The 25,826-nt window shown below is 41.9% G+C and overlaps 2 protein-coding genes and 1 long non-coding RNA gene across 40 annotated transcripts in view; 2 read left to right on the plus strand and 1 right to left on the minus strand.

Annotated features, from left to right (window-relative positions):
• LOC127964895 (NACHT, LRR and PYD domains-containing protein 3-like) overlaps positions 1–25,826 on the plus strand; it is a 246,545-nt gene that overhangs the window by 72,440 nt on the left and 148,279 nt on the right. The gene's annotated exons all lie outside the window — the stretch shown is intronic.
• Positions 1–25,826, minus strand: part of LOC127964887 (NACHT, LRR and PYD domains-containing protein 12) — a 397,699-nt gene that overhangs the window by 9,424 nt on the left and 362,449 nt on the right. For all 38 annotated transcript variants that reach the window (XM_052565342.1, XM_052565357.1, XM_052565359.1 and 35 more), the window contains 2 exons: positions 20,247–20,391; positions 4,267–4,440 (listed from right to left, as the gene is read on the minus strand). In XM_052565342.1, coding sequence (XP_052421302.1) covers positions 4,267–4,440; positions 20,247–20,391 — 319 coding nt within the window. The remainder of the gene's footprint in view (positions 1–4,266; positions 4,441–20,246; positions 20,392–25,826) is intronic.
• The window catches only part of LOC127964992 (uncharacterized), a 118,956-nt gene continuing 97,394 nt past the window's right edge, over positions 4,265–25,826 (plus strand). Inside the window, exon 1 of the long non-coding RNA XR_008155228.1 lies at positions 4,265–4,367. This is a non-coding gene — a long non-coding RNA (uncharacterized LOC127964992). The remainder of the gene's footprint in view (positions 4,368–25,826) is intronic.

The following is a 25,826-nucleotide window of genomic DNA, read 5'->3' on the forward strand; positions in this document are numbered from 1 at the left end:
TATTATTCATGAGGTAAACAGGCTGTGTAGTTCACGCGTGTTTCTGTATAGATGGAAAAAAAAAAATCATAATTAGCAATATGTCAAAGTGCTCACGCTGAATGTGAATGCGTGCGCGAGGCAACAGCGCGATCAAACAGCTGAAACTAAATAATACTTAATTTTTGGTCATACATAAGGCATAATTCGAAAATGAAAAGTGTTGGTAGCTTGGAAAAAATCAAGAATAATAACAGAGTTAATACTAATTATTGCTAAATGCTGGACCGTTCCCTTTTCGCTCTGCATATGGAACCTGAAGATTTTTTTAAACCAAGAATCGAGAAAGAACCAAGAACCGAAATGAAAACGAAATGAAAACATTTAGCTATATATACACATAACCACACACACAAAATAAATAAATACACATATAAAAATAGCATGCATATGATCCTTCGTGTAAAGGTCTTCTTTTAATTTTTGTTTAGTAGACTGTAGCCTAAGATTATCCTACATTTTGAAATTTTTTTTTACGTTACAATGTTATATCATAATGTTATTGTTGTTTTACTTCCTTCTTTTATCTCATTTTACAATTACATTCATTTCGCAATCCGTCCCTTTGCGCCACCTGGCGGTAGTTTCAGTAGTAACAGTAGTGTAGTGTAGTGTAACAGAATTCATTTAAAGCTGTTGCTAATGCAGAAACAGCTTTAACATGAACACAGAAGTCCACACATGAACACCTTCAATGAATGGCCTATTTTAGACTGTTTTATATGGCGCACCGGAATATAAGGCACATAGAATAGAAGATACTGCAGTCAAACATTTGACTGGGTTTGTGTTATGCATCCACTAGATGAAGCTGTGCTAAAGGGAATGTCAACATTTTGACAGAGGTCTTGATCCATATATAAGGCGCTCCGGATTGTAAGGCGCACTGTCGTTTTTGGAGAAAATTAAAGGCTTTTAAGTGCACCTTATAGTGCGGAAAATACAGTACATGTTTCATATCATGCTTATTGTTGCCATAAGAATTCATGATATCGATATACTGTGATATCTATAGAAACCTTGGGGGGAAAAGGATATCAGTCAAAATTATTTTTTACTTTGTTTATTAAGTTTTTCTTTTTCACCCAACGAACACAAGGATACTGATAAACACAGGGAACTTCTTTAAACCTCCTATGAAATAACAAGAGAGAAAATACTGTCAGTTCAACAGTACGATGAATAAATATTAATGGTGACACTTTACAATTAAATGTCATTTGTTAACATTAAGCTTTAACGAACATGAATGAACAATGAACAATACATTTATTACACAATTTATTAATCTTTGTTCATGTTAATAAAAACAGTTATTCATTGTTCCTCTTCAGGAACTCGAGCTGCGTCGAAACGTTTGGGGAACGCGTTTAGCGTGAGCGACTCTGAATATGATATCTAATCTGTCTTATAGAAGAGTGTGACGTCACGGGCGAGGTGACGTAAGCGACCAGGAAGCTATAAAGGCACGAGCCGCACAGCTGGCTTCAGCTTCTGCGTTTTCAGCAAGCGCTCTGTGTATGCATGTCATTCTGTCTTGTCAGTCTTATTTATTGTTGTTTGTCACTATTAGCTCCTTGAAAAGTAAGCAATAGTCAAAGAGCAAAGCTACCGTATTCAGTTCGGCTCTGTACCGCCGATATTTAACGGGGTCATTCCGACGATGGTCGGCCCCGGGCAGGGTCTGGTTATGGAACAGGAAGTGAAACCTTATTAGAGAAGGAGGCCATCGAGGTGGTCCCTTCTCAAGACAGGGAGTCCAGGTTCTACTGCTGGTATTTCACAGTTCCAAAGAAGGATGGGGGGTTGCGTCCGATTATAGACTTGAGGGTCTTAAATCGTTCAGTTATGAGATTGAAGTTCAAAATGCTCACAATTAAGCATGTTGTAGATCAGATAAGGTCCGAGGACTGGTCTGTCACAATATATCTCAAAGATGCATACTTCCACATTTCCATCCTTCCACAACATGGGAAGTTTCTGAGGTTCGCTTTCGGGGGCAAAGCCTACCAATATCGAGTACTTCCCTTCGGCCTTGCACTCTCACCCCGCATGTCCACAAGATGTGTAGACGCGGCTCTGGTCCCCCTGCACATGCAGGGCATCCGCATTCTCAACCACATCGACGACTTGTTGAGTTAAGCTCAGTCAAGAGCAGGTTGCGGCTCGGCATCGAGGTGTCGTTCTCGCACATATGGGGGAGCTGGGTTTGAGACTGAACGCCAAGAAGAGTGTGCTTTCTCCGGTTCAGAGAACCACCTATCTAGGCGTAGTATGGGATTCGACCATGATGCAGGCATGATTGTCCCCTGCTCGTATCGAGTCGATCCCATCTCAGTCGAGAGAGGCAAAGAAGGCCAGTCACTCACTGTCAAACAATCTCAGAGGTTGTTGGGTCTGATGGCAGCTGCGTCCAACGTGATACCTCTTGGCCTGCTGTACATGAGACCCCTACAGTGGTGGCTCAAGACCAAGAGATTTTCCCCGAGGGGCAATCTACTTTGCAATATCAAGGTCACGCGGCGCTGCCTACGTGCCTTAGACATGCGCTGGGAGCTCCTTGTCGCCGTGTAACACTAGCGACGGACGCATCCCTCACCGGCTGGGGTGCAGTCATGAGTGGCCACCCTGCCCGTGGTCTGCGGAGCGATCGCCATCTAACATGGCATATCAATTGTCTAGAAATGCTAGCAGTTTATCGTGCACTGAAGCACTTCCTCCCAGACCTAAGGGGTCACCATGTGTTGGTGCGCACCGACAGCACATCGGTGGTCTCTTATACCAACCACCAGGGAGGTCTGCGTTCGCGCCCTTTGTACAAGCTGGCGCACCAGATCCTGGTGTGGTCCCAGAAGCAAACTCCTCTCATTAAGAGCAGTATATATTCCTGGGAAACAAAATACGGGAGCAGACATACTGTCGAGGCAGGGGCTGAGGCCCGGGGAATGGAGTCTTCACCCAGAAGTAGTGAAGCAGATATGGAGAGTATTTGGCAGGGCTCAAGTAGAACAATGCCCCCTTTTGTTCTCTCTAGTTCATCCAGCTCCTCTGGGACTGGACGCCATGGTACAGACTTGGCCGAGGCTTCGTCTGTACGCATTTCCCCCTATCGCTCTGCTCCCGGGAGTTCTGGCGAGAGTATGGTTCTCAGATCTAGTCTCACTCCTCGACGGCTCTCCGTGGGAGATACTGATCAGGACAGACCTACTCTCGCAGGCACAGGGTACGATAATTCACCCTCACCCGGAGTTGTGGAAGCTGTGGGTGTGGCCCCTGAGGGGGAGCGCAACTGTTAGCAGCCGGTCTCTCAACCGAGGTTGTTGAGACCCTTCTCCAATCCAGAGCTCCCTCAACGAGGAAACTGTATGCCCTGAGGTCGAAACTCCTCACCTCATGGTGCAGAGACCGCCAGTTAGACCCAGCAAACTGCCCGGTTCGTACAGTTCTGGAGTTTCTACAGGCTAGGCTCTCTGCAGGGTTGACCCACTCCACGTTGAAGGTCCACGTGGCGGCTATTGCGGCCTACCACGCCCTTCTTGATGCCCAGTCTTTGGGAAGACACCCCCTAGTTACCCCTAGCGGTGCGCTGAGGCTGAAACCTCCAGTACGGTCCCGTATTCCCCCGTGGGACTTGGGTGTGGTGTTAGAGGCTCTTTACAAATCTCCATTCAACCGATTCAAGATATCTCAGATAGACATCTGACTCTTAAAACTGCCTTTCTGTTGGCCATTACCTCTGAGGAGAGTAGGAGATTTACAGGCCCTCTCAGTGGCCCCTACCTATTTTGATTTTGCACCTGGCATGACCAAAGTGTTCATATACCCTCGAGCGGGATATGTTCCTAAGGTGCCCTCTATCACACCACAACCTGTAGTGCTGCAGGCCTTCTGTCCTCCTCCCTTTCGGGAGCCCGACCAAGAGAAGCTAAATTATGTGTGTCCAGCTCGAGCGCTGGATGCATACGCCCACAGAGCTGCCCTGTGGAGAAAAATGGACCAATTGCTTGCATGCTGTGGTCCCCCCAAGATATCGATATCGATAATTGTTGCTTTGAATATCACAGTTATCATCAATACCGGTATATCACGACACCCCTAGTCTCATCCAATCAGAAGGAAGTATTACATTCACAAACAATACCTAATTTTGTTTAATTTTGTCTGACATTCTGGCCGATTTGTTTTTCACTTCACAAATATTTTATAGTGTGTCATATATAATCTTACCACAGTTTCTCCAGTTTACAGCGAGGATCCTCCAGTACAGCACAGAGACGCTTCACTCCCAAATCTCTTATTTTATTCACAGACAGATCCAGTTCTCTCAGGTGTGAGGGGTTTGATCTCAGAGCTGAAGTCAGAGAAGAACAACCTTCATCTGTGATGCCACAATCTCTCAACCTGTAGAGAACAATGACACACTCTTCACTCTCTCAGATCAGATCAGTTTAGCTGTGAATCCATTAGTAAAGAGAAAGAACAAATCAATGTGTGATGAATCACTGGACTGAGATTTAAAATGTCAAAGAACAAAAAAAACATGATCATAAATAATTTAAAGCCTCGTTCAAAAATAAAATAAAAATGTATTACTCTTTCAGGATTTTAAACTGAAATACAAAATTAACCAAATACAGGCATGTGATTGGAAACATTACAATTATAAATGATTCTGAAATAACTTGTAAACAGTGTTGGAAGTAACACATTACAGTAACATATTAGTTTTTGCTCTAACGCAGTAGTGTAAGGCATTACTAATCAATTTTCAGTAATATTTTACTCTGTACTTGTTCAGTAACGCTTTACAACACACTTTTAGCCCAAAATTGAATTGATCAAAGAAAAGAGAAAAGAATAAAACAGTGAGACATGAACGAATCAAAGATGCAGCAAATTAGTTCCATTTCCTGTTTGTGGTCAGTCAATAGCTGCGTGTGGTGTCCACGTTTGGAAATAAAGACTAAACGTCAGCTTCTGATATATTTGTTTAGTGATGTTTTTTCATTCATCTCTCTCTCGCTGGTGTAACTCTGTATTGTGTGACGTAGTCCAGTGAAGGTGTGTTTAGGACGGGGTTTACAGGAGTGTGTGAGGATACTGTCATGACACAGAATGATCTCGTCCTCTGTGCTCGAGGTCCGAGGCTATTAGCTCCGTCCGGCTCGCTGTTAGCCTCGGCTCACACTGGACAGTGGAAAAGAGGCTAATGAGTGAAGATAACAGAAGACTGTACATTCACGAGATGGATGTGTGCGCATCTTGTCATTTTACAATTGTACATGGCATTAGAGTTTACATATAGTCCTGTTGTGTCTAATATGAATAGACCCAAGCAATTCACAGATATTGGCAGATAATCTCTTTACCTCTACCATACTTGTAACTTACTTGGATCGTTTGTGATTCTGGCTGTCATCCTGTCTTGTGTTGTCTTGATCCTTCACTTTGTCGATTATAAGCTCTATTGTTAGTAGTCTGGATCGCCCACAGTCATTATGCTACTCCTCTACTGGAGCTAAAATACTCTGCAGTACATTTTGACATTTCAGAATGTTACGTTCTATTTCTGTAGTTATTTTGTTGAAAGTAACTCAAAAGTAACACTGGAGTAATGTAACGCATTACAATTCTGAGACAGTAATATTGTGATGGAAGGAATTACTTTTAAATGACAGTAACAAGTAATCTATAATGTATTACAGTTTGGAAGTAATTTGCACAACACTGCTTGTAACGCTCGGCCTAAAATAAGCTGGCTACACAAATAAACTTTTCTGTTACCTCTTAATAGTGGGGTTTGAAGGAATGCAGGAACTAGAAATAACCACCGCAATAAAGAATGAAGGCCTTGGAAGTGCAATGGTATATAAATATATAAATATACAGTAGAGACCAAAAGTTTGGACACACCTTGTCATTCAAAGAGTTTTCTTTATTTTCATGATTATGAAAATTATAGATTCACACTGAAGGCATCAAAACAATGAATTAACACATATGGAATTATATACACATAACAAAAAAGTGTGAAACAACTGAAAATATGTCATATTGTAGGTTCTTCAAAGTAGCCACCTTTTGCTTTGATTACTGCTTTGCACACTCTTGGCATTCTCTTGATGAGCTTCAAGAGGTAGTCACCTGAAATGGTCTTCACTTCACAGGTGTGCCCTGTCAGGTTTAATAAGTGTGATTTCTTGCTTTATACATGGGGTTGGGACCATCAGTTGTGTTGTGCAGAAGTCAGGTGGATACACAGCTGATAGTCCTACTGAATAGACTGTTAGAATTTGTATTATGGCAAGAAAAAAGCAGCTAAGTACTGGAAAACGAGTGGCCATCATTACTTTAAGAAATGAAGGTCAGTCAGTCCGAAAAATTGGGAAAACTTTGAAAGTGTCCCCAAGTGCAGTCACAAAAACCATCAAGCGCTACAAAGAAACTGGCTCACATGCGGATCGCCCCAGGAAACGAAGACCAAGAGTCACCTCTGCTGCGGAGGATAAGTTCATCCGAGTCACCAGCCTCAGAAATTGCAGGTAAACAGCAGCTCAGGTTAGAAACCAGGTCAATGACACACAGAGTTCTAGCAGCAGACACATCTCTAGAACAACTGTTAAGAGGAGACTTTGTGAATCAGTCCTTCATGGTAGAATATCTGCTAGGAAACCACTGCTAAAGAAAGGCAACAAGCAGAAGAGACTTGATTGGGCTAAAGAACACAAGGAATGGACATTAGACCAGTGGAAATCTGTGCTTTGGTCTGATGAGTCCAAATTTGAGATCTTTGGTTCCAGCCACTGTGTCTTTGTGTGACGCAGAAAAGGTGAACGGATGGACTCTACATGCCTGGTTCCCACCATGAAGCATGGAGGAGGAGGTGTGATGGTGTGGGGGTGCTTTGCTGGTGACACTGTTGGGGATTTATTCATAATTGAAGGCATATTGAACCAGAATGGCTACCACAGCATCTTGCAGCGGCATGCTATTCCATCCGGTTTGCGTTTAGTTGGACCATCATTTATTTTTCCACAGGAAAATGACCCCAAACACACCTCCAGGCCGTGTAAGGGCTATTTGACCAAGAAGGAGAGTGGGTGGTGCACCACAGCCTCCACAGTCACCGGACCTGAACCCAATCGAGATAGTTCAGGGGTGAGCTGGACCGCAGACAGAAGGCAAAAGGGCCAACAAGTGCTAAACATCTCTCGGGGAACTCCTTCAAGACTGTTGGAAGACCATTTCAGGTGACTACCTCTTGAAGCTCATCAAGAGAATGCCAAGAGTGTGCAAAGCAGCAATCAAAGCAAAAAGTTGCCACTTTGAAGAACCCACAATATGACATATTTTCACAACACTTTTTTCAAAACACTTTTTGTTATGTATATAATTTCCACATGTGTTAATTCATAGTTTTGATGCCTTCAGTGTGAATCTACAATTTTCATAGTCATTAAAATAAAGAAAACTCTTTGAATGAGAAGGTGTGTCCAAACTTTTGGTCTGGTGTGTGTGTGTGTGTGTTTGTGTGTGTTCGGTTCGGTCTCACCGGTGCAATATTTGGAGTCTGGGAGCACGTTGAACGGCGCTAAACAGCTTCTTTTATCGGACGCGCTACTCAGCTAATCCAGGTCATCACGGGGATTCCCACGTCACGGGGATTCCCGCGTCACGAGCGAACTCTCGCGAGAAGAAACACAGTCCACAGTTCTCAACGGGACAATAGGCTTGTTTGAGGTGAGCAAAATCTGCGCAGAATTGATAACTGGTGATCACCGCGAGATGCATGCCGGTTAGAAAAGTGTCCGAGTTACGTCCGCCTTGCTCTGATGTCATGTTGACGTGTGACAAAAAACTCTGGCGACGGCGAGGCGACTGTTTAGGATTGAGCAGTCGAACGCAGTTTTTCTCCACCGACTGCGCTGATCAAAAGCATGATGGGAAACGACTGACTGACGACACAGCTTCATGCAAATTGGCTGAAAAAGTCAACTGATACATTTTCTCTTTATTCTAAGAATTAGATTACCCATTTGTTTATTTATATTTACATGCGAACTAAACAAAAACAAAACAATGAGATTCAGGAAGTGTCTGACTTTAAAGGTCTTTTTTGATCTTACTGCAGCCGCCTACATTTCAGGCGAGGCAAGGCGCATCTCAGACAATCCTAAAAAAACATTAATAACAGCTGTGCCACATCAACAATCAGAGTAAGATTTAATCAACAGCATTATAAAAGTATACCTCTTAAGTGGCTGTGCTACAAACTATCTTCTGCTCCTCAAAGCTGAATTTATTTGAACAAAATAAAGTAAAATAAAATAAATATTGTGAAATATTATTACAAATACAAAAAAAAAAAGTTTTCAATTTTAATATAAAATGTTATGTTATTCCTGTGATGCAAATCAGAATAGACCCTTTTACAGTTGGTAAACAATGTGACGTATTTGTGTGGGCGTGGCTTAGCTGGAGGCAGAAAGATTCCCCTCAACACTTGAACAAACGGTAGCTAGCGAGTTTTCTTAGCTTGTTTTTTTAACAATGGCTGGTGAAAATCTGAATATATCTGCTTTATCTGAATATTTAAGGTCACTCACTGTCAGGGACCGCGATAATTATTTGAAAAAGTTAACTTTAACGGACGGAACCAGATTGGTCGACCCGTACACAATCACTCATTGGATGGACGATCTGACAGGATTACCTCCGATTGAGTGGCCTGACATCTACACTTACCTGATAGAGAAACCGAGCGTGTATAGTAAAGAGAAAACGAGGGCGTATAAATCCTTAGATTAAATAAAGAGTGACATTACAGTAAAATTATTATTAAGATGTAAATAGTTTCTAGAAATAAAAATTCTGAAGACTGCAAATTAATTATAAACTTTCTGTATTTATTCTTTCTTACCATGTTCTTAAATTCCGGTCACAATTAATCACAACAATGTATATAAAATGTTCTCCGTCGATTCTGGCAACCAACAACACAACAAGACGACATTTTAAGCTCCTTGAGTAGCCGACCCTGTGTTGGTTTGTATTAGCCGCCTCCAGTTTTCCGTTTGTTTTGCCTCCAGCTAGCGCCGTGACGTACCTCTGACGTCCGCGCAAAAGGGGTCTATAGAGGTCGGGATCGTTGCGTCACGTCGCAATGCATTGTGGGAATCGTGGTACAGAAGTAGATGTACTGTATAGTAGGCATTAGGTAACGTTGGTCATTTGGTCATTAATTTTGATTATTTTTTGGAAAATGGTTCAGAATTGCTGTAATGTGAACTGCTGTAATCGGTTTCATGATCGACAGGGCAAACACCTCGTGAATCATATTAGTTTTCAACATTTTCCGATTTGGAAAAAAAAACTAAAGGTGTATGAAATCACTAAGAGGCGTCAGATGGCTTGGGTCGCCGCTGTACAGAGGGAAACCTTCACCTTCGATAATATTATAATACATAGTTATGGTGAGACTTGTTGTGTATGGTCTCTCTCTCTCTCTTACATAACGTTACACACACACAAACTCAGACACAGAACGCTTTCTCTAGTTTTTGGCCAGTAATGGAGTCAGTTTAGTGTCTGTATTTTTTGTTCAAACATTTTCTTTTGACCCAGTCCTGAACTTAATTTGCTTTTTGATATTTTTGTGCTGACTGTATTTAACAAATGTTCGTCAATATTATACCGGATTACAGAACTACCGGATGAAAACAGTGGATTTTTGCAAGTATGATAGGTGAGTAATTACTCCTGAAGTGTGACAAACCCGCATAGACAAGCTTCATAGTTAGCAGAATCTGAGAAGTGTGTGTGTGTGTCACCACTGATGCTTGGTTAATGTTAACATTTCCTTAGTGAGAACGATTGTTTTCTCCACGTTTAATTTGCAGATCAATTTGTGAGCTGCAAGTTGTCACGGACAGAAGAGAGAGACAACAGGGAATACAGGTAAGTAGATGTTTAATGAGATATTGGAGATAGAAGCAGGTATTACGTGATCAGAACACCGAGGACAGACGGTGGCAGGTGAGCTGGATGATCAGACGGTAGGTTTTCAGATGATTCTTAGAATGGTTCAGGAAGTAGAGTCGGTGTTTCTCAGACCAGACCAGACAGAGAGTGAAAGGAGCTGAGGGCTTATGAAGTGGCAGTGATGAGCAGATGCAGGTGTGGTGACTTCAGTAATCTGGTGATAATGAGCGGATGGGCGGAGTCGGGTGATCGGACTCTGATGGTGTGGCAGGGGTTACTGGTGGCTCCGTGACAGTACCCCCCCCTCTACGGGCGGCTCCTGACGCCCGCGTTACCTGTCGACGGGGTCGGCCTCGACCTCTCGGTGCAGGGCGGTTGGGATGGGAGTTGTGGAACTGGGTGAGGAGGGATGGGTCCAGGATGTCGTCCCTAGGGACCCAAGAGCGTTCTTCGGGGCCATATCCCTCCCAGTCTACCAGATATTCCAGGCGACGGCCCCGCCGACGGGAATCCAGGATGTCCTGCACACAGTGAATTGATTCTTCTACAGCGATTTCAGGAGGAGGGGGTACGTCTACACCATCAGGTCCTGGGGAAGGAGAAACAAGAGGATCAGTGAAGGGCTTTAACAGGGAGACATGAAATGATGGTGCGATCCGGTAGTGTGAGGGAAGGTAAAGACGGTAGGTGACCTCGTTGACCTGCCTCTCGATGGTGAAGGGACCTATGTAGCGGGGACTCAGCTTACGACAAGGTAGGCGAAGACGGATGTCTCTGGTGGAGAGCCAGACCTTTTGACCAGGTTGGTACTGGGGTGTATCTATCCTCTTGGTGTTAGCCTGGCTCTGGTGTCTTCGCACTGCCCGTTGGAGATGGATGTCTGCTGAGTCCCATACCCTCTCACTCGCTTCGAATCAGGTGTTGACCGCTGGGACTTCTGACGGCTCTCCTGACCAGGGGAAGAGAGGAGGCTGGTACCCAAGTATGCATTGAAATGGTGTTTGACCAGTGGTGTCTTGGCGTAGCGAATTCTGTGCATACTCGCCCATGGGAGGTAGCGGCTCCAGCTTCCTTGGTTATGGTGGCAGTAGGTTCGTAGGTACCTTCCGATCTCTTGAATCTTGCGCTCAGTCTGACCGTTGGATTGAGGATGGTACCCCGAAGATAGGCTGACTGAGACTCCAAGTAACCTGAAGAAAGCATGCCAGACTCGGGAGATGAATTGGGGACCTCTGTCGGATACAATGTCTTCTGGTAGACCAAAGTGACGGAATACATGGTGGAATAGTAGGTTGGCAGTCTCAAAGGCAGTGGGAAGACCTTTTAAGGGGATGAGTTTGCATGCCTTGGAGAAGTGGTCGACCACGACTAGGATACTGGTGTGAGAATCTGAAGGTGGGAGATCAGTCATGAAATCGACGCCCAGATGGGACCATGGACGACGTGGTATGGATAGTGGTTTCAGCTTCCCTTCGGGGAGTCGTCGTGGGGTATTGGAGATGGCACAGACTGAGCACCCACGAACGTACTGGGAGACATCCTGCGCGATGGAGGGCCACCAGAACCGGTTACAAAGGAGTGAGAGGGTTCGGCGGCTGCCTGGATGTCCAGAGCCCGGAGACGTGTGAACTGAGTCCATGAGGGACAGGCGTAGTGATGATGGAACATATGTCCTTCCCTCAGGACCTCCCGGCGGTGCTGGCTCGGAGCGGGTGGCTTCCCGGATACGGTCTTCTATAGCCCATTAGATGGGACTGACAATGATGGCTGGAGGGAGTATAGTTTCAGGAGGTGATACTTCGGGTTCAGGTGCATGAAGACGGGAGAGGGCGTCTGCTTTGAGGTTCTTGCCTCCTCGTCGATAGGTAACTCGGAAGTTGAAACGAGTGAAGAAGAGGGCCCATCGGGCTTGGCGAGGATTTAGACGTTTGGCTTCTTGAAGATATTTGAGGTTACGGTGGTCCGTAATGACTTCGACTTGATGGTGTGCTCCCTCCAGCCAGTGTCTCCATTCTTCGAAAGCCATCTTTATAGCCAGCAGTTCCCGATTACTGATGTCGTAATTACGCTCCGCCGGGGACAGTTTCTTGGAATAGAAGGCACATGGATGGAGTACTGGAGGCTTCCCCTGCTGTTGTGATAGAATCGCTCCCACTCCAGTCGATGAGGCATCCACTTCGACCACGAAGGGGAGGTCTGGATTGGGATGGATCAGGATGGGAGCTGAAGAGAAGGCATTCTTAAGTTTTTGGAAGGCTTGGAGGGCAGTTGGGTTCCAGGACAGAGACTTGGGCCGATCCTTAAGGAGGGAGGTGAGTGGTGAACTGATGATACTGTATTGATGGATAAAACGACGGTAGAAGTTTGCAAATCCTAGGAATCTCTGGAGGTCCTTGACGGTGGTGGGTTGCGGCCAGTTTTTGATGGTGTCCACCTTCCTCTGGTCCATTTGGATTCCCTGTGGGCTGATGACATAGCCGAGGAAGTGAACAGTGGTACGGTGGAACTCACATTTCTCCAACTTCAGGAATAACTGATGATCTCGGAGTTCTTGCAGGACTTGACAGACATGGTGGTGGTGTTCAGATAGGTTCTTGGAGAAGATTAAGATGTCATCAATATAAACGATCACAAATCTAGTCAGGAACTCACGGAAAACTTTGTTCATGAAGGCTTGGAATACCGATGGGGAGTTGGACAGCCCATACGGCATAACAAGATATTCATAGTGGCCAGATGTAGTAATGAAAGCTGTCTTCCACTCATCGCCTCTTCGGATGCGTATGAGATTATATGCACTTCTGAGGTCCAGTTTAGTGAAGATTTTGGCTCCACGAAGTTGTTCTAGAGCAGTCGGTACCAGAGGAAGGGGATAGCGGAATTTGACCGTTTGTTCGTTGAGTGCTCGGTAGTCTATGCACGGCCTCAAGCCTCCGTCCTTCTTTCCCACAAAGAAGAAGCTGGATGCAGCAGGGGAAGTGGAAGGTCGCATGAACCGCTGTTGTAAGGCTTCCTTGATATACTCCTCCATGGCCCTCTGCTCCGGGATGGACAGTAGGTAGATCCGACCCTTGGGTAGTGTGGCTCCAGGCAGCAGGTCAATGGCACAGTCCCATGGCCGATGAGGTGGTAGCTGTGTCGCTTGTTGCTTGCTGAACACGTCCTGGAACGCCCGGTACTCAAGGGGAACCTCTGTTGGATGGTTGGACTCTGGACTTTCGATCGACGTGGAGTTAAGGCGAAGATGAGAGGAAGAGGGGGATTCATTTTGATGATGGGTTGTAGACAGGATAAAGAGCAGGATTCACCCCATTGCATAATTTCCCCAGTGGTCCAGTTGACTTGCGGGGAGTGTTCGGACATCCACGGGCGTCCCAGGATGATATCCACGGTGGACCCTTCCAGCACCAGAAATGAAATCTCCTCCCGATGAAGACATCCAATGCGTAGTGAGACTATGGGGGATTGATGACAGATTTGACCACGGCCCAGCGGTTTACCCAAGATGGTGTGGATCTCTAACTTCTTCGTGATCCTTCTCCTCGGGAGATTGAGCCTCTTGAGGAGTTCGTGGGAGATGAAGTTCCCTGAGGAGCCGGTGTCAATGAGGGCATACGCTAAAACGGAGTGAGAACGGGTCACTAGCATGACTGAAGAACGGGATAATGGTGATATCATTGGAGGAATCTGGATTGTACTCACCGCTGGGCGTGGTGGTCGCACTGGGCACTGCAGGAGGAGATGTCCTTCGGAACCACAGTAGAGGCAGAGACCATTGTGAATGCGTCGTTGACGTTCTACTGCAGTGAGATGGTAGGAGTCTATTTGCATGGGTTCAGGTGCTGGAAGGTCTGTAGATGGTGTGGGAGGCAGAGGTTACACAGCGGATTGATCCAGAGCACAGGCGGTGAGACGTTGGGAGATGCGAATGGTACGCTGAATGAGGTTCTCTAAGCCGACGACATCATCATAGACGGCCACTTGATGGCGGATGGCAGGATTCAATCCATGACGTAAGCAGGTGATAAGCGCAGTTTCATTCCATCCACAGTTGGCGGCTAGAGTGCGGAAACGTAAAGAATACTCACTCACGGTCAGCTTTCCTTGACGAAGGCGGTACAACTGATCATGAATGGAGCGAGCGGCGGTGTTAAGGCCAAAAACTTCTTTGAAATGGGTGGCGAAAGCCTCCCATGAGCGAGTGAGGGGGCCATTCGCTTCCCAGATTGACTGAGCCCATTGGAGGGTGGAACCTGAGAGGAGGGAGATCAAATAGGCGATCTTAGTACGATCCGTAGGGAAGGCATGTACCTGCATCTCAAAGTAGAGTGAACACTGTAGTAGAAATCCGCTGCAACCCTCTGCCTCGCCGGTGTATGTTGCAGGTCGGGCCATGGGACTGTGAGAGGCAGGCATTGAAGGAGAGTGAAAACACGGTGGATCGCCCGCTTGCGCTTGTTCGGGGAGAGAGACTCGTGGAGGGCTCTCTTCCAATCCAGCAGCATTTTGCATACTGTTGGTCTGGTCTTCTGTCACGGACAGAAGAGAGAGACAACAGGGAATACAGGTAAGTAGATGTTTAATGAGATATTGGAGATAGAAGCAGGTATTACGTGATCAGAACACTGAGGACAGACGGTGGCAGGTGAGCTGGATGATCAGACGGTAGGTTTTCAGATGATTCTTAGAATGGTTCAGGAAGTAGAGTCTGTGTTTCTCAGACGACCCGGTAGGAGAAATTATCAGGGAAACTGAGGCTTGGTAAACTTTCATGTGTTCATATGGATCGATTCCGCCTACAACCTCTTTTTTTTTTTAAGTAGCGTTGTTTGGTTTCATTATTAAGTTTGTCCGTATAGGTTTAGGCAACTTTTTTTGTCACGCTCTATAACTTTTTCTTGGGACCGGCTATTTATTATCTTATTACAAACCTGCTTTGCGATGCCTCTAAAATGGCCGCCGTTACCCACAATGCACCATTCCATAACGTCTACGCCCGAGCTCTATATTCTTCATCATTATTCCAGTTTTCAGTGTCACATGATATTTTTGAAATTCTTACAATTTATTTTAATCTCCAGAAACATTTCTGATTATTATCAATGTTGAACATTTTGCTGCTTCATATTTTGTGCAAAAATGATGAAGCACTTATTTTTTTGATAAATATAAAGTTTGATTAACAGCATTTATTTGCATTTATCAATATATTAATTAAATTGGTTAATGCATTTATTAAATATAAATCATTTTAAATGTCTTCACTCACTTTGTCACTTTCATGAATGATGAATAAAATTATTCATTTCTCTCTTTTTTAAATCTTATACAAATGTTTGAGTCGTATCATAGATTCCACAAAAATATTAAGCAGCAAAACTGTTTTTAACATTGATAATAATCTGAAATGTTTCTTGAGCAGTAAATCAGAATGATTTCTGAAGGATTGTGTGACACTAAACTTCTTTGTAAACAACAACAGATTTATAAATGTTTCTAATGACGAATGTTGTGTTCCCAAATGCAAATTAAAGCATCTCAAATCATGCGCAGCACTAACAGTGAATCAGAACCAGAAACAGTACAGTAACAGCAGACACACTACAGTCTATTATATAATTACAGCACAACCGTTGTGAATTTATTACAGCATTACCAATCTCAGATTCTCAGCATCATTCATTAAAAGTCACCGGGTCGAGAAACACGTTTCAGTGGGGATCCTAACCTACAGCCTACATATGTACAGAGTAGTGCTGTGTGTGTGTGTGTGTGTGTGTGTGTGTGTGTGTGAGAGAGAGAGAGAGAGAGAGAGTGAGAGAGAGAGAGTGAGAGATAGAGAGTGGGAGAGAGAGAGAGAGAGAGAGAGAGTGTGTGTTTCTCCATCACTCAAGGATATCAGAACCTGAGATCTCCTTCACTCTGAGATATTATTCATACTTGCAGATAGTACTCACACCTCAATGTACTGCAGTCCTTTACAAAACAGTAGGTAATAACATTTCAATCAGGACCACTTCTGTCAAGTATATTTAATGACAATTATAATTGCATACAGTTAGTGTTGGCGGTATGGTTATGTTCTGTCCATGCAGCCATGCTTGGACAGAGCGGGGAGAGAAGCAAGACAAACCCCCCTGGGGTACAGAACAGAACCATTATAAGCATATATAATTACAATTCTCAATTACATGAGTTGTAAACAAAAGGTCATAGAGACTGCTTCCAATGAAGACACTGTAAAGAAAGAACAAGTTAGATCAAATTACAGGTTCAGTTGGAGGAGTTGGGGTTGGAGGAGGGAGTTAATTGCAAGCAGCGATGCGATGGAGAGACACTGAATAATGGGAATTTAAATAGACCGCAGGTGATCGGTGTCAAGACTGGATTGGTACACGTCAGGAACAGCTGACTGTCAGCTGATGCAAGCGTGACTAACATGACCTGACTGAACTAACGCGATGCTCGATATTCTTTCTCTGATTCTGTTGATTATAAACAGATGGTGTCTTTTCTCTTCCTAAAGCCCCCTACACCTGCTCCTAATCACACTGAAGCTGCTGATCAATAAAGCTGTTCTTGAAGCTGCAGGAAGAGACTCACGCTTCTGAGTTTGGGAACAATATGAGCTGCATGTGATTGATTCTCCAGAACATCTGATCAACACCAGGACAACACATATAGATTTAATTATATACATTCTAGACGTTTTATTTCAGTGCTTTGAATATTTTCTTATGTTTTCTTTAATATAAACACCTCTCTGAGCTCATATACACTGGAGTAAATGAGAAGAAATGCAGATTTGTACTCGGGTCGGTCTCCTCAAAAGCCCACGGTTCTTACTCTCTCACTGATCTGACTGCTTTCTTTAGTAATTTTGTCTGCTAACAGTCAAGCCTTATACAACATTAGGAAGATTAGACCCTTCCTGTCAGAGCAAGCCACACAACTTCTTGTCCAAGCTCTAGTTCTCTCCAGACTGGACTATAGTAATGCTCTCCTGGCTCTTCCTGCATGTACTGTCAAACCTCTGTAACTGATCCAGAATGCAGCAGCGAGGGTTGTCTTCAATGAGCCAAAAACAGCTCACGTTACTCCTCTCCTCATCAGGTTACACTGCTACCAGTAGCCGCTCACATCAAATTCAAGATACTGATGCTTCTACAAGACGACCACTGGCACGGCACCAACATATCTAAACTCACTGGTTCAATCCTATGTGCCCTCCAGGAGTTTGAGCTCTGCAATTGAAGACACCTTGTGGTGCCATCCCAAAGAAATTCAAAATCACTCTCATGAACCTTTTCCTGGACTGTGTCCAGCTGCTGGAGTGACCTCCCAATCTCAATTCATACAGCTGAGTCTTTACTCACTTTCGAGAAACATCTAAAGACTCATCTTTTTCACCAGAACTTAACCAACTAATACTAGCACTTACCTTTTCTTTTCTTGTCTATCATATTCTTATAAAAACCCCTGTCTCTGTGTTCTGTACTAGACTAACTGAGACTTGTCATGGCACTTGTATACTGTTGTTGTTCTCTTGTTTATTTGATTGTGTCTATTTTTTCATTTGTAAGTCTCTTTGGATAAAAGCGTCTGCTAAATGATTAAATGTAAATGTAAGCCTTTGCTAACAACACAAGCTATTAGCACGTAGTGTAACAGAATCCATTTAAAGGTGTTGCTAATGCAGAAACATGTTTAACATGAACACAGAAGTCCACATATGAACAAGAAACAAAGACACACAATGTTTTACTTTCTGTATCTCTGTCTCTTGATTGACAGTCGTCTCATCTAGGGCTGTCACGATATTAGATGTTTCATATTACCCTTATTATTGTCATAAGAATTCACAATATCGATATACTGTGATATCTATAGAAACCTTGGGGGGGGGGGATATCAGTCAAAATTATTTTTTACTTTGTTTATTAAAGGGGGGGTGAAATGCTCGTTTTCACTCAATATCATGTTAATCTTGAGTACCTATAGAGTAGTACTGCATCCTTCATAACTCCAAAAAGTATTTAGTTTTATTATATTCATAAGAGAAAGATAGTCTGTACCGATTTTTCCCAGAAAAACACGACCGGCTGGAGGCGTGACGTGTGGGCGGAGCTAAAGAATCACGAGCGCGGGTAGCGTTGAGAGCGTTGAGAGCGTTTGGAAGCTGTGACAGCTGTGAAGGCTGAAACTGAACGAGAGCAGCAGCAGCAAGGACTCGCTTCGAGCGGGGCTCGAACCCGGGTCTCCGATGGGAGGCGGACGCACTAACAAGGAGGCAGAGATATTTTAAGCAGTTGTACTCACCGCCTGTGGTTCCAACACACAATCGTGACCCTTTTTCGTTGGGATTGCATCATCCTTAAGATATAAAGGATACGCAAATCCGTTGTCAAACTGGGCCTTGTTTGTAAAACAAGCATTTTAGAAATGCAGGGAACAAACACAAACACTTGCACAACTCCGTTGATGCTCTGTAAAAATAAACTCCATCCACTGGTCCCTTAATGCTGTTTCTCTTTTGGTAATCTGTGCAGGGTTGTCTTGCCCTGGCAACCAAAAACACACTTCTTTTGTGACATTTGGCGACGCTCTGGCTCTGATCAGTGAAGTCTGTTGTGCTCTCAGTGCTCTGCTATACGGGAGCGCGCGCTCTAACGGCAGAAGTGCCTCAGGACCCATATCAGGAAATTCCGCTCCATCTAACGTCACACAGAGCCATACTCGAAAAAAACTTTCCGAAACTTGTGACAAACCGGAAGGAGTATTTTGGGAACAGAAATACTCCTTCAAACGTACAACTTAATTTTTGAAACTTTGTCCATGTTTAGCATGGGAATCCAACTCTTTAACAGTGCAAAAAACTCAGTATGCATGAAATAGCATTTCACCCAACGGACACAAGGATACTGATAAATGCAGGGCACTTCTTTAAAGCTCCTATCAAATAACAAGAGAGAAAATACTGTCAGTTCAAAAGTATGATGAATAAATATTAATTGTAACACTTTACAATAAAATGTCATTTGTTAACATTAATGCTTTAACTAACATGAATGAACAATACATTTATTACACAATTTATTCATCTTTGTTAATGTTAATAAAAGCAGTTATTCATTGTTCATGTTAGTTCACAGTGCATTAATGTTTACAAACACAACTTGTGATTTTAATAATGCATAAGTAAATGCTGAAATTAACATGAACTAAGATTAATAAATGCTATGGAAATATTGTTCATTATTATTTATGTTATTTATATATGTTAACTAATGTAATTAACTAACATTAACTAATTAAAGAAACTAACCTTATTAAAGAAAGACCGCAGATGAGGCATTAAGTGCATAGCACTGCAACCAACATTAACACGATATTGATAATTGCTGCTTTGAATATCACAGTTATCATCAATGCCGGTATAATATTGGATAGTGGAGATAGCGAAAACTGTTTCTTGACATTTTGTAGTAACATAACTTCCTGTATAATATGGCAAAAACGCATAAGAACTGTAAGGAGAAAGAAGCACAAGCGTGAAATCGCCTCAGTATGAATGCACCGGGTGAATGCACAAAGCTAGCACGCTTAAAAAAATAAATACAATTCAGTGACGATCGTCTGCGTGAGATCACGTGAGGTCCTCCCTCTGGCGTGATAATCTTAATATCTTGCAGTGTGTGATGTGCCTGGATGTTCAAATCTTGTAGTGTGTGCATGTTTAATATAGATAATCTGCAAAGATTCTCCTCATGTGTGTGCTGAACAGTTATGATTTTAAAACTCCTGTAGTGTGAGCCCGGCTTTACTTTGATGAACACGGCTCTCCTCTGAGCTCTGCGTCTTCTTCTTGTGTGACAGTGTCAGTGTTGAGGCACAATACTGCCACCTGGGAGCTCAACCAGGTACTGACACTGGAGTATTTACATGTGCTATTATCATAAGAGAACTGTTCATTTTAAATATTGTGATATACCATCACACATTAAATTAACACGATATCGATAATTGTTGCTTTGAATATCACAGTTATCATCAATACCGGTATATCACGACACCCCTAGTCTCATCAAATCAGTAGGAGGTATTACATTCACAAACAATAGCTAATTTTTTACATTTTGTCTGACTTGTCATTGTGTTTTCTGGCTTTTTGGGTGATTTGTTTTTCACTTCACAAATATTTTACAGTGTGTCATATATAATCTTACCACAGTTTCTCCAGTTTACAGAGAGGATCCTCCAGTACAGCACAGAGACACTTCACTCCCAAATCTCTTATTTTATTCCAAGACAGATTCAGTTCTCTCAGGTGTGAGGGGTTTGATCTCAGAGCTGAAGTCAGAGCAGAACAACCTTCATCTGTGACGTCACAATCAAACAACCTGTAGAGAACAATGACACACTCTTCACTCTCTCAGATCAGATCAGTTTAGCTGTGAATCCATTAGTAAAGAGAAAGAACAAATCAATGTGTGATGAATCACTGGACTGAGATTTAAAATGTAAAAGAACAAAAACGTGAGTCTGATTTAAGATAAATAATATTACTTTGTTACACAAGAGTAGTTTAAAGGGGTTGTTATGATCTTTTGACATAAGAGGACACTGTACTATAAAAACATCCTGTAAGTTTCAGAACACAAAACTGAGTCGCTGCTTTTATTGAAGGCAGTCTGACGAAACAGCAGCTTGTGCAATGATCAGCTTGACAACATTATAAGTGGATCTCAGAGAATGATACAAAATAAAAAACTGAGGCAGTTCATGATGCCTTTAAAAATGACAATTACTTAAATTCCTTTTTTATAATAATATATTAATAAATAAATAATTGATATGCCACTTCTGTCTCTGAATCTAAAAGTGTCAATGATTTGATAAAAAACACGTCTAAATACTGAGCACTAAACTCTGGACAACATCTGCGGCGCTGAAGAATTCTGAGCTTTAACTGTGATTTTCTTCATGTTTTAACAGTGAAGTGATTGTTCTCAGTGATACTTACTGAACTGATCTGGATTCTTTAATCACAGGCAGCAGCTTCTGAAGAACTTTCATATTTTCAGCTTTATTCTTTCCTTTAACAAATTTATCAAGACGAAACTCATTCAGTTCCTCTTCTGATGTCAACAACACAAAAACTAAAGCTGACCACTGAGATGAAGAGAGGTTGGTTTCCTTTATTCCTCCAGATGTCAGATACTGTTGTATTTCCTCCACTAGTGAACGATCACCCAGTTCATTCAGACAGTGGAACAGATTGATGGATTTCTCTGGAGACTCAATGCTCCTGATCTTTTTCTTGATGAACTCAACTGTTTTCTCATTTTTGTCAGAGCTGCTTCTTGTGTGTTTCATTATTTGTTGTAGGAGAATCTGATGAGACTCCACTGACAAACCCAGAAGGAACCGCAGGAAAAGATCCAGAAGTCCATTTTTACTCTGAAGAGCATCTTTCACAGCTCTCTGATGCAGCTCAGATAATGAAACATGTTCTGATGAACTGAGCTGAAACCGGTCCTTCACTTTAGACAGTAAACTCTGTTTGGTGATTGGCTCAAACACATTTCTGTTGTGGTTTGTCCAGGAGAGGTGCACATATAGAGCTGCTAGATGTTCCTGAATGCTCAGATGAACAAAGCAGAAGACTTTACCCTGATACAAGCCCAACTCCTCTCTGAAGATCTGAGTGCACAATCCTGAGTACACTGATGCTTCTGTCACATCAATGCCACACTCTCTCAGGTCTTCCTCGTAGAAGATCAGGTTGCCTTTCACAAGCTGCTGAAAAGCCACTTTCCCCAGTTTGAGGATCATGTCTTCATCTGTCTTCTTCTCATAGTCCTTCTCATGTTTGATGTTGGTCTGAAGGATCAGGAAGTGTGTGTACATCTGAGTGAGAGTCTTGGGAATCTCTCCACTCTCTGCTGGACTCAACATCTTCTCCAGAACAGCGGCTGAGATCCAGCAGAACACTGGGATGTGGCACATGATGTAGAGGCTCCTTGATGACTTCAGGTGTGAGATGATCCTATCGGCCAGACTCTGATCACTGATTCTCTTCCTGAAGTATTCCTCCTTCTGTGGCTCAGTGAAGCCTCGTACCTCTGTCACTCGATGGACACACTCAGAGGGGACGAGATCAGCTGCTGCTGGTCTGGAGGTGATCCAGATGAGAGCAGAGGGAAGCAGATTCCCCACAATGAGGTTCATCAGCAGCTCGTCCACTGAGACTGATTCAGAGATATTACACAGTTTCACTTTACTCTTAAAATCCAGAGACAGACGACACTCATCCAGACCATCAAAGATGAACAACACTTTATATTCATCACTGGATATTTCCATTTGTGTAGTTTCAGGGAAAAAGACGTGAAGAAGATCTGAAAGACTGAGTGTTTTGTCCTTCATCAGGTTGATTTCTCTGAAAGGAAGTGGAAATATGAGCTGGACGTCCTGATTCTCTTTCCCTTCAGCCCAGTCCAAGATCAACTTCTGCACAGAGACTGTTTTTCCAATGCCAGCGACTCCCTTTGTCAGCACAGTTCTGATGGCTTTGTCTTGTCCAGGTAAAGGTCTAAAGATGTCACAGCATTTGATGGCTGTGTCCTCTATTGTTGCTCTCCTGGATTGTGTCTCAATCTGTCTCACCTCATGCTCATTACTGATCTCTCCACTCTCACTCTCTGTGATGTAGAGCTCTGTGTAGATCTCGTTCAGGAGTGTTGGGTTTCTCTGTGTCTCTGTTCCCTCATACAGACGCTCAAACTTCTTCAGCAGATTTGATCTAAACCTGCTGAGGACTTCATGACTGGAAAATTAAAATACTGCATTATTAAATATGCTAATGAGCACAGTGTATTTTATGTATTCTGTATCATAATCAAATAATATTTTACAGAAATAATAGACCTGAGATCAGACTTTGTTTCTTCACTATATACAGTATATAATGTATTTCTGTGATGCACAGCTGTATTTTCAGCATCATTCATCCAGTCTTCAGTGTCACATGATCTTCAGAAATCATGAAAATATGATACATTTTGGTGCTAATGAAAGCAAATATTATTATTAATTAAGTATTAATTTCTTTTTTTTTCAAAAAAACAAAACCCAAAAATATTATTGACCCCAAATGTTTGAATGGTAGTGCATATATTATATATAATTTAATATTATATAAATTATATTTTAACAAAACACTGACTAGATTAGACTGCAAAACCTGTTAATCATTCAATGCTAGTAAAATATGTTTTAAAATGTAAGACTGCATTAAAATACTATATTTAGTACATATCAATTATTGAGAGAAAACTACTGAAAAAAGAAATCACATTATATTAAACCAAGGTATGACACAATTTCTTCTGGATTCATATATAAACTACACACATTTTGCTTTCAAACACATTCACTGACTTACATCGAAAAACTGAAATCTGCTGCTGCATCGATCATTAATAATATTTATATAAAAATATACCTGAGATCAGTCTTTATTATACGATCCACAGACACACAGCTGGTCTCTGCTTCTGATCTCTTCTGATCAACTGAACTATAACAGAGAGAGATTAAAGTCAATCCTATGATTTACCATATTTAATAAAGTACATACTCATACTATTTAAACAAAACACTTTAAAAAGCACTTTAGGATCATTTCATTTACACGATTTCATTACAAAAGATAAATATAATTAAATCGTACTGAGTGCTTTCATAAATGTGTCTCTCTGTATAACACAATATATATTAAAATATCAGATAAAGATAAAAAAAATGTCTATTACCAATGTACATGAAAAAAAATATCATATATTGTAGAAAACATACTTATAAATGACTATAATTTAGCAGATGCTTTTATCCAAAGTGACTTACAAATGAGGACAACAGAAGCAATCTAAACTAATATCAGAGCAACAATATACAAGTGCTAGAACAAGTCTCAGTTAGCTTAACAGTACACGACACATTGCAAGGTTTTTTTATTTTATTAAAGACAAAAAGGAAACAATTAAATAGAATAGAAAATTTCAGTGTTAGAGGGTCTTTTTTTGTAATAAATAAAAAGAAAACAAGTAAATAGAAATGAAAAAGAGAATAGAAAATACGAGTGCTTGAGTTAGCGGGTCAAATAAAGATAGAAGAGATGTGTTTTAGCTGATTCTTGAAGATGGTTAAGGACTGAGCTGCTGGATTAAGTTGAGCAGCTCATTCCTCCAGGAGGAAACAGTTAATGTAGAAGTCTGTGAAAGTGATTCTGTGCTTCTTTGAGATGAACGATAAAGACAAGCTTCTAGAGGCACATAAGTCTGAAGTAATGAATTTAGGTAAAGGGGAGCAGAACTAGTGCTGGTTTTGTTATGTGAGCAGCTATTGAGAGGTGTGATGTGCATTATTTTCGGCTCGTTAAAAATGTATTTTATATTTTGCTGCCATGTTCTGGATTAATAGTAAAGAATGAAAAATGAAGTGAGCTTAATGGGAACAGGGAAGTGCTTAAAGGGTATAAACATATACCCATTAACCACAGCTAGACTTTCTATATATTTTAATCATAATGCTTTTGTCACTTAAAATACATTTTTTGTGTGAGAGATTAATATTTCATTGTAACATAACATCTTGTACTGAAACCAATATCTTGTTCACTAAAAATGTTTCAGTGTAGATTCTGGTGACTTTAATTGGTGCGTTTACCCTAATATTTCTATAAAAACATACCTGAAATCAGTCTTTGTATCTCCACTCTTAAACATTTCTGGAGGATCCATAGACTGATCACTCCTCACAGACACACAGCTGGACTCTGCTTCTGATCTCTTCTGATCAACTGAACTATAACAGAGACAGATTTAATTCTTTATGATGATAATCATTTTCTTCTGAAGCCTTTTATGTTTCATTAAAAACACTCCATGAGGCAGATTAAGGTGTTCAGGGGCCCGTAGACTTCTCTTTGTGTGAGGCCCTCCAAATCATTATGCTTAACTGGAGAAATTTAGTACCATACACTGTCCAAATGCAAGTAATGTGGCATACACACACACACACACACACACACACAGCCAATCCTACAGTGTTTCCTCTACATTCCCAGTGTCCCCTCAGGACAGAATAAGGCAGAAAATATATTTTATAGCTTCTGTACTGTAATAATAAATGTTATGTCAATTAACACTGTATTATTCAAATACTTTATTACCTGTAGATGACTTGAAAAACACACATAAACCATATATTGTCTGCATTATTGCTTGTCTTTGTTTAATCAGTTAAGATTTTAGTTTTTTATTCAGCTTAGTCAAATTGAGAGCAGATGCCTTTGTCCAGCTGAGTCCGTTTTGGACTTTCTCCAGCTTCAGGAATAAATTGGCCTTTTAAGAATAAATAATTCATTTTAACTAAAAAATCTCCAGACACAAAAACACAAAGGAGACTCCCATCTCCCATCATTGAAGGTGATTGAATACAGTGTTTCTTCAAAGTACCTGCATCCTGGAGAAAACTCTTGATCTGTGGATGTTTGTGTGTCTTCCATGATGAAACAGAATCTGATCTCCAGCACTGACTCTGAATAGAAATGACAAACAAACTCAATAATTCAGCTGAACGGATCCTGAGAGAAACAGATCATGAGATACACATGTTCAGATACACAATGTTAGTCGTGTGTTAACAAATGATCAAATAAACCACACACAACACACAACACCAAACACCAATCAAACCACCTTCATCTGCTTGAAAATGGAAATATTAAACATGTAAAACTA

Source organism: Carassius gibelio, chromosome B9 (genome assembly GCF_023724105.1).
Source record: "Carassius gibelio isolate Cgi1373 ecotype wild population from Czech Republic chromosome B9, carGib1.2-hapl.c, whole genome shotgun sequence".
NCBI classification, from domain to species: Eukaryota; Metazoa; Chordata; class Actinopteri; order Cypriniformes; family Cyprinidae; genus Carassius; species Carassius gibelio.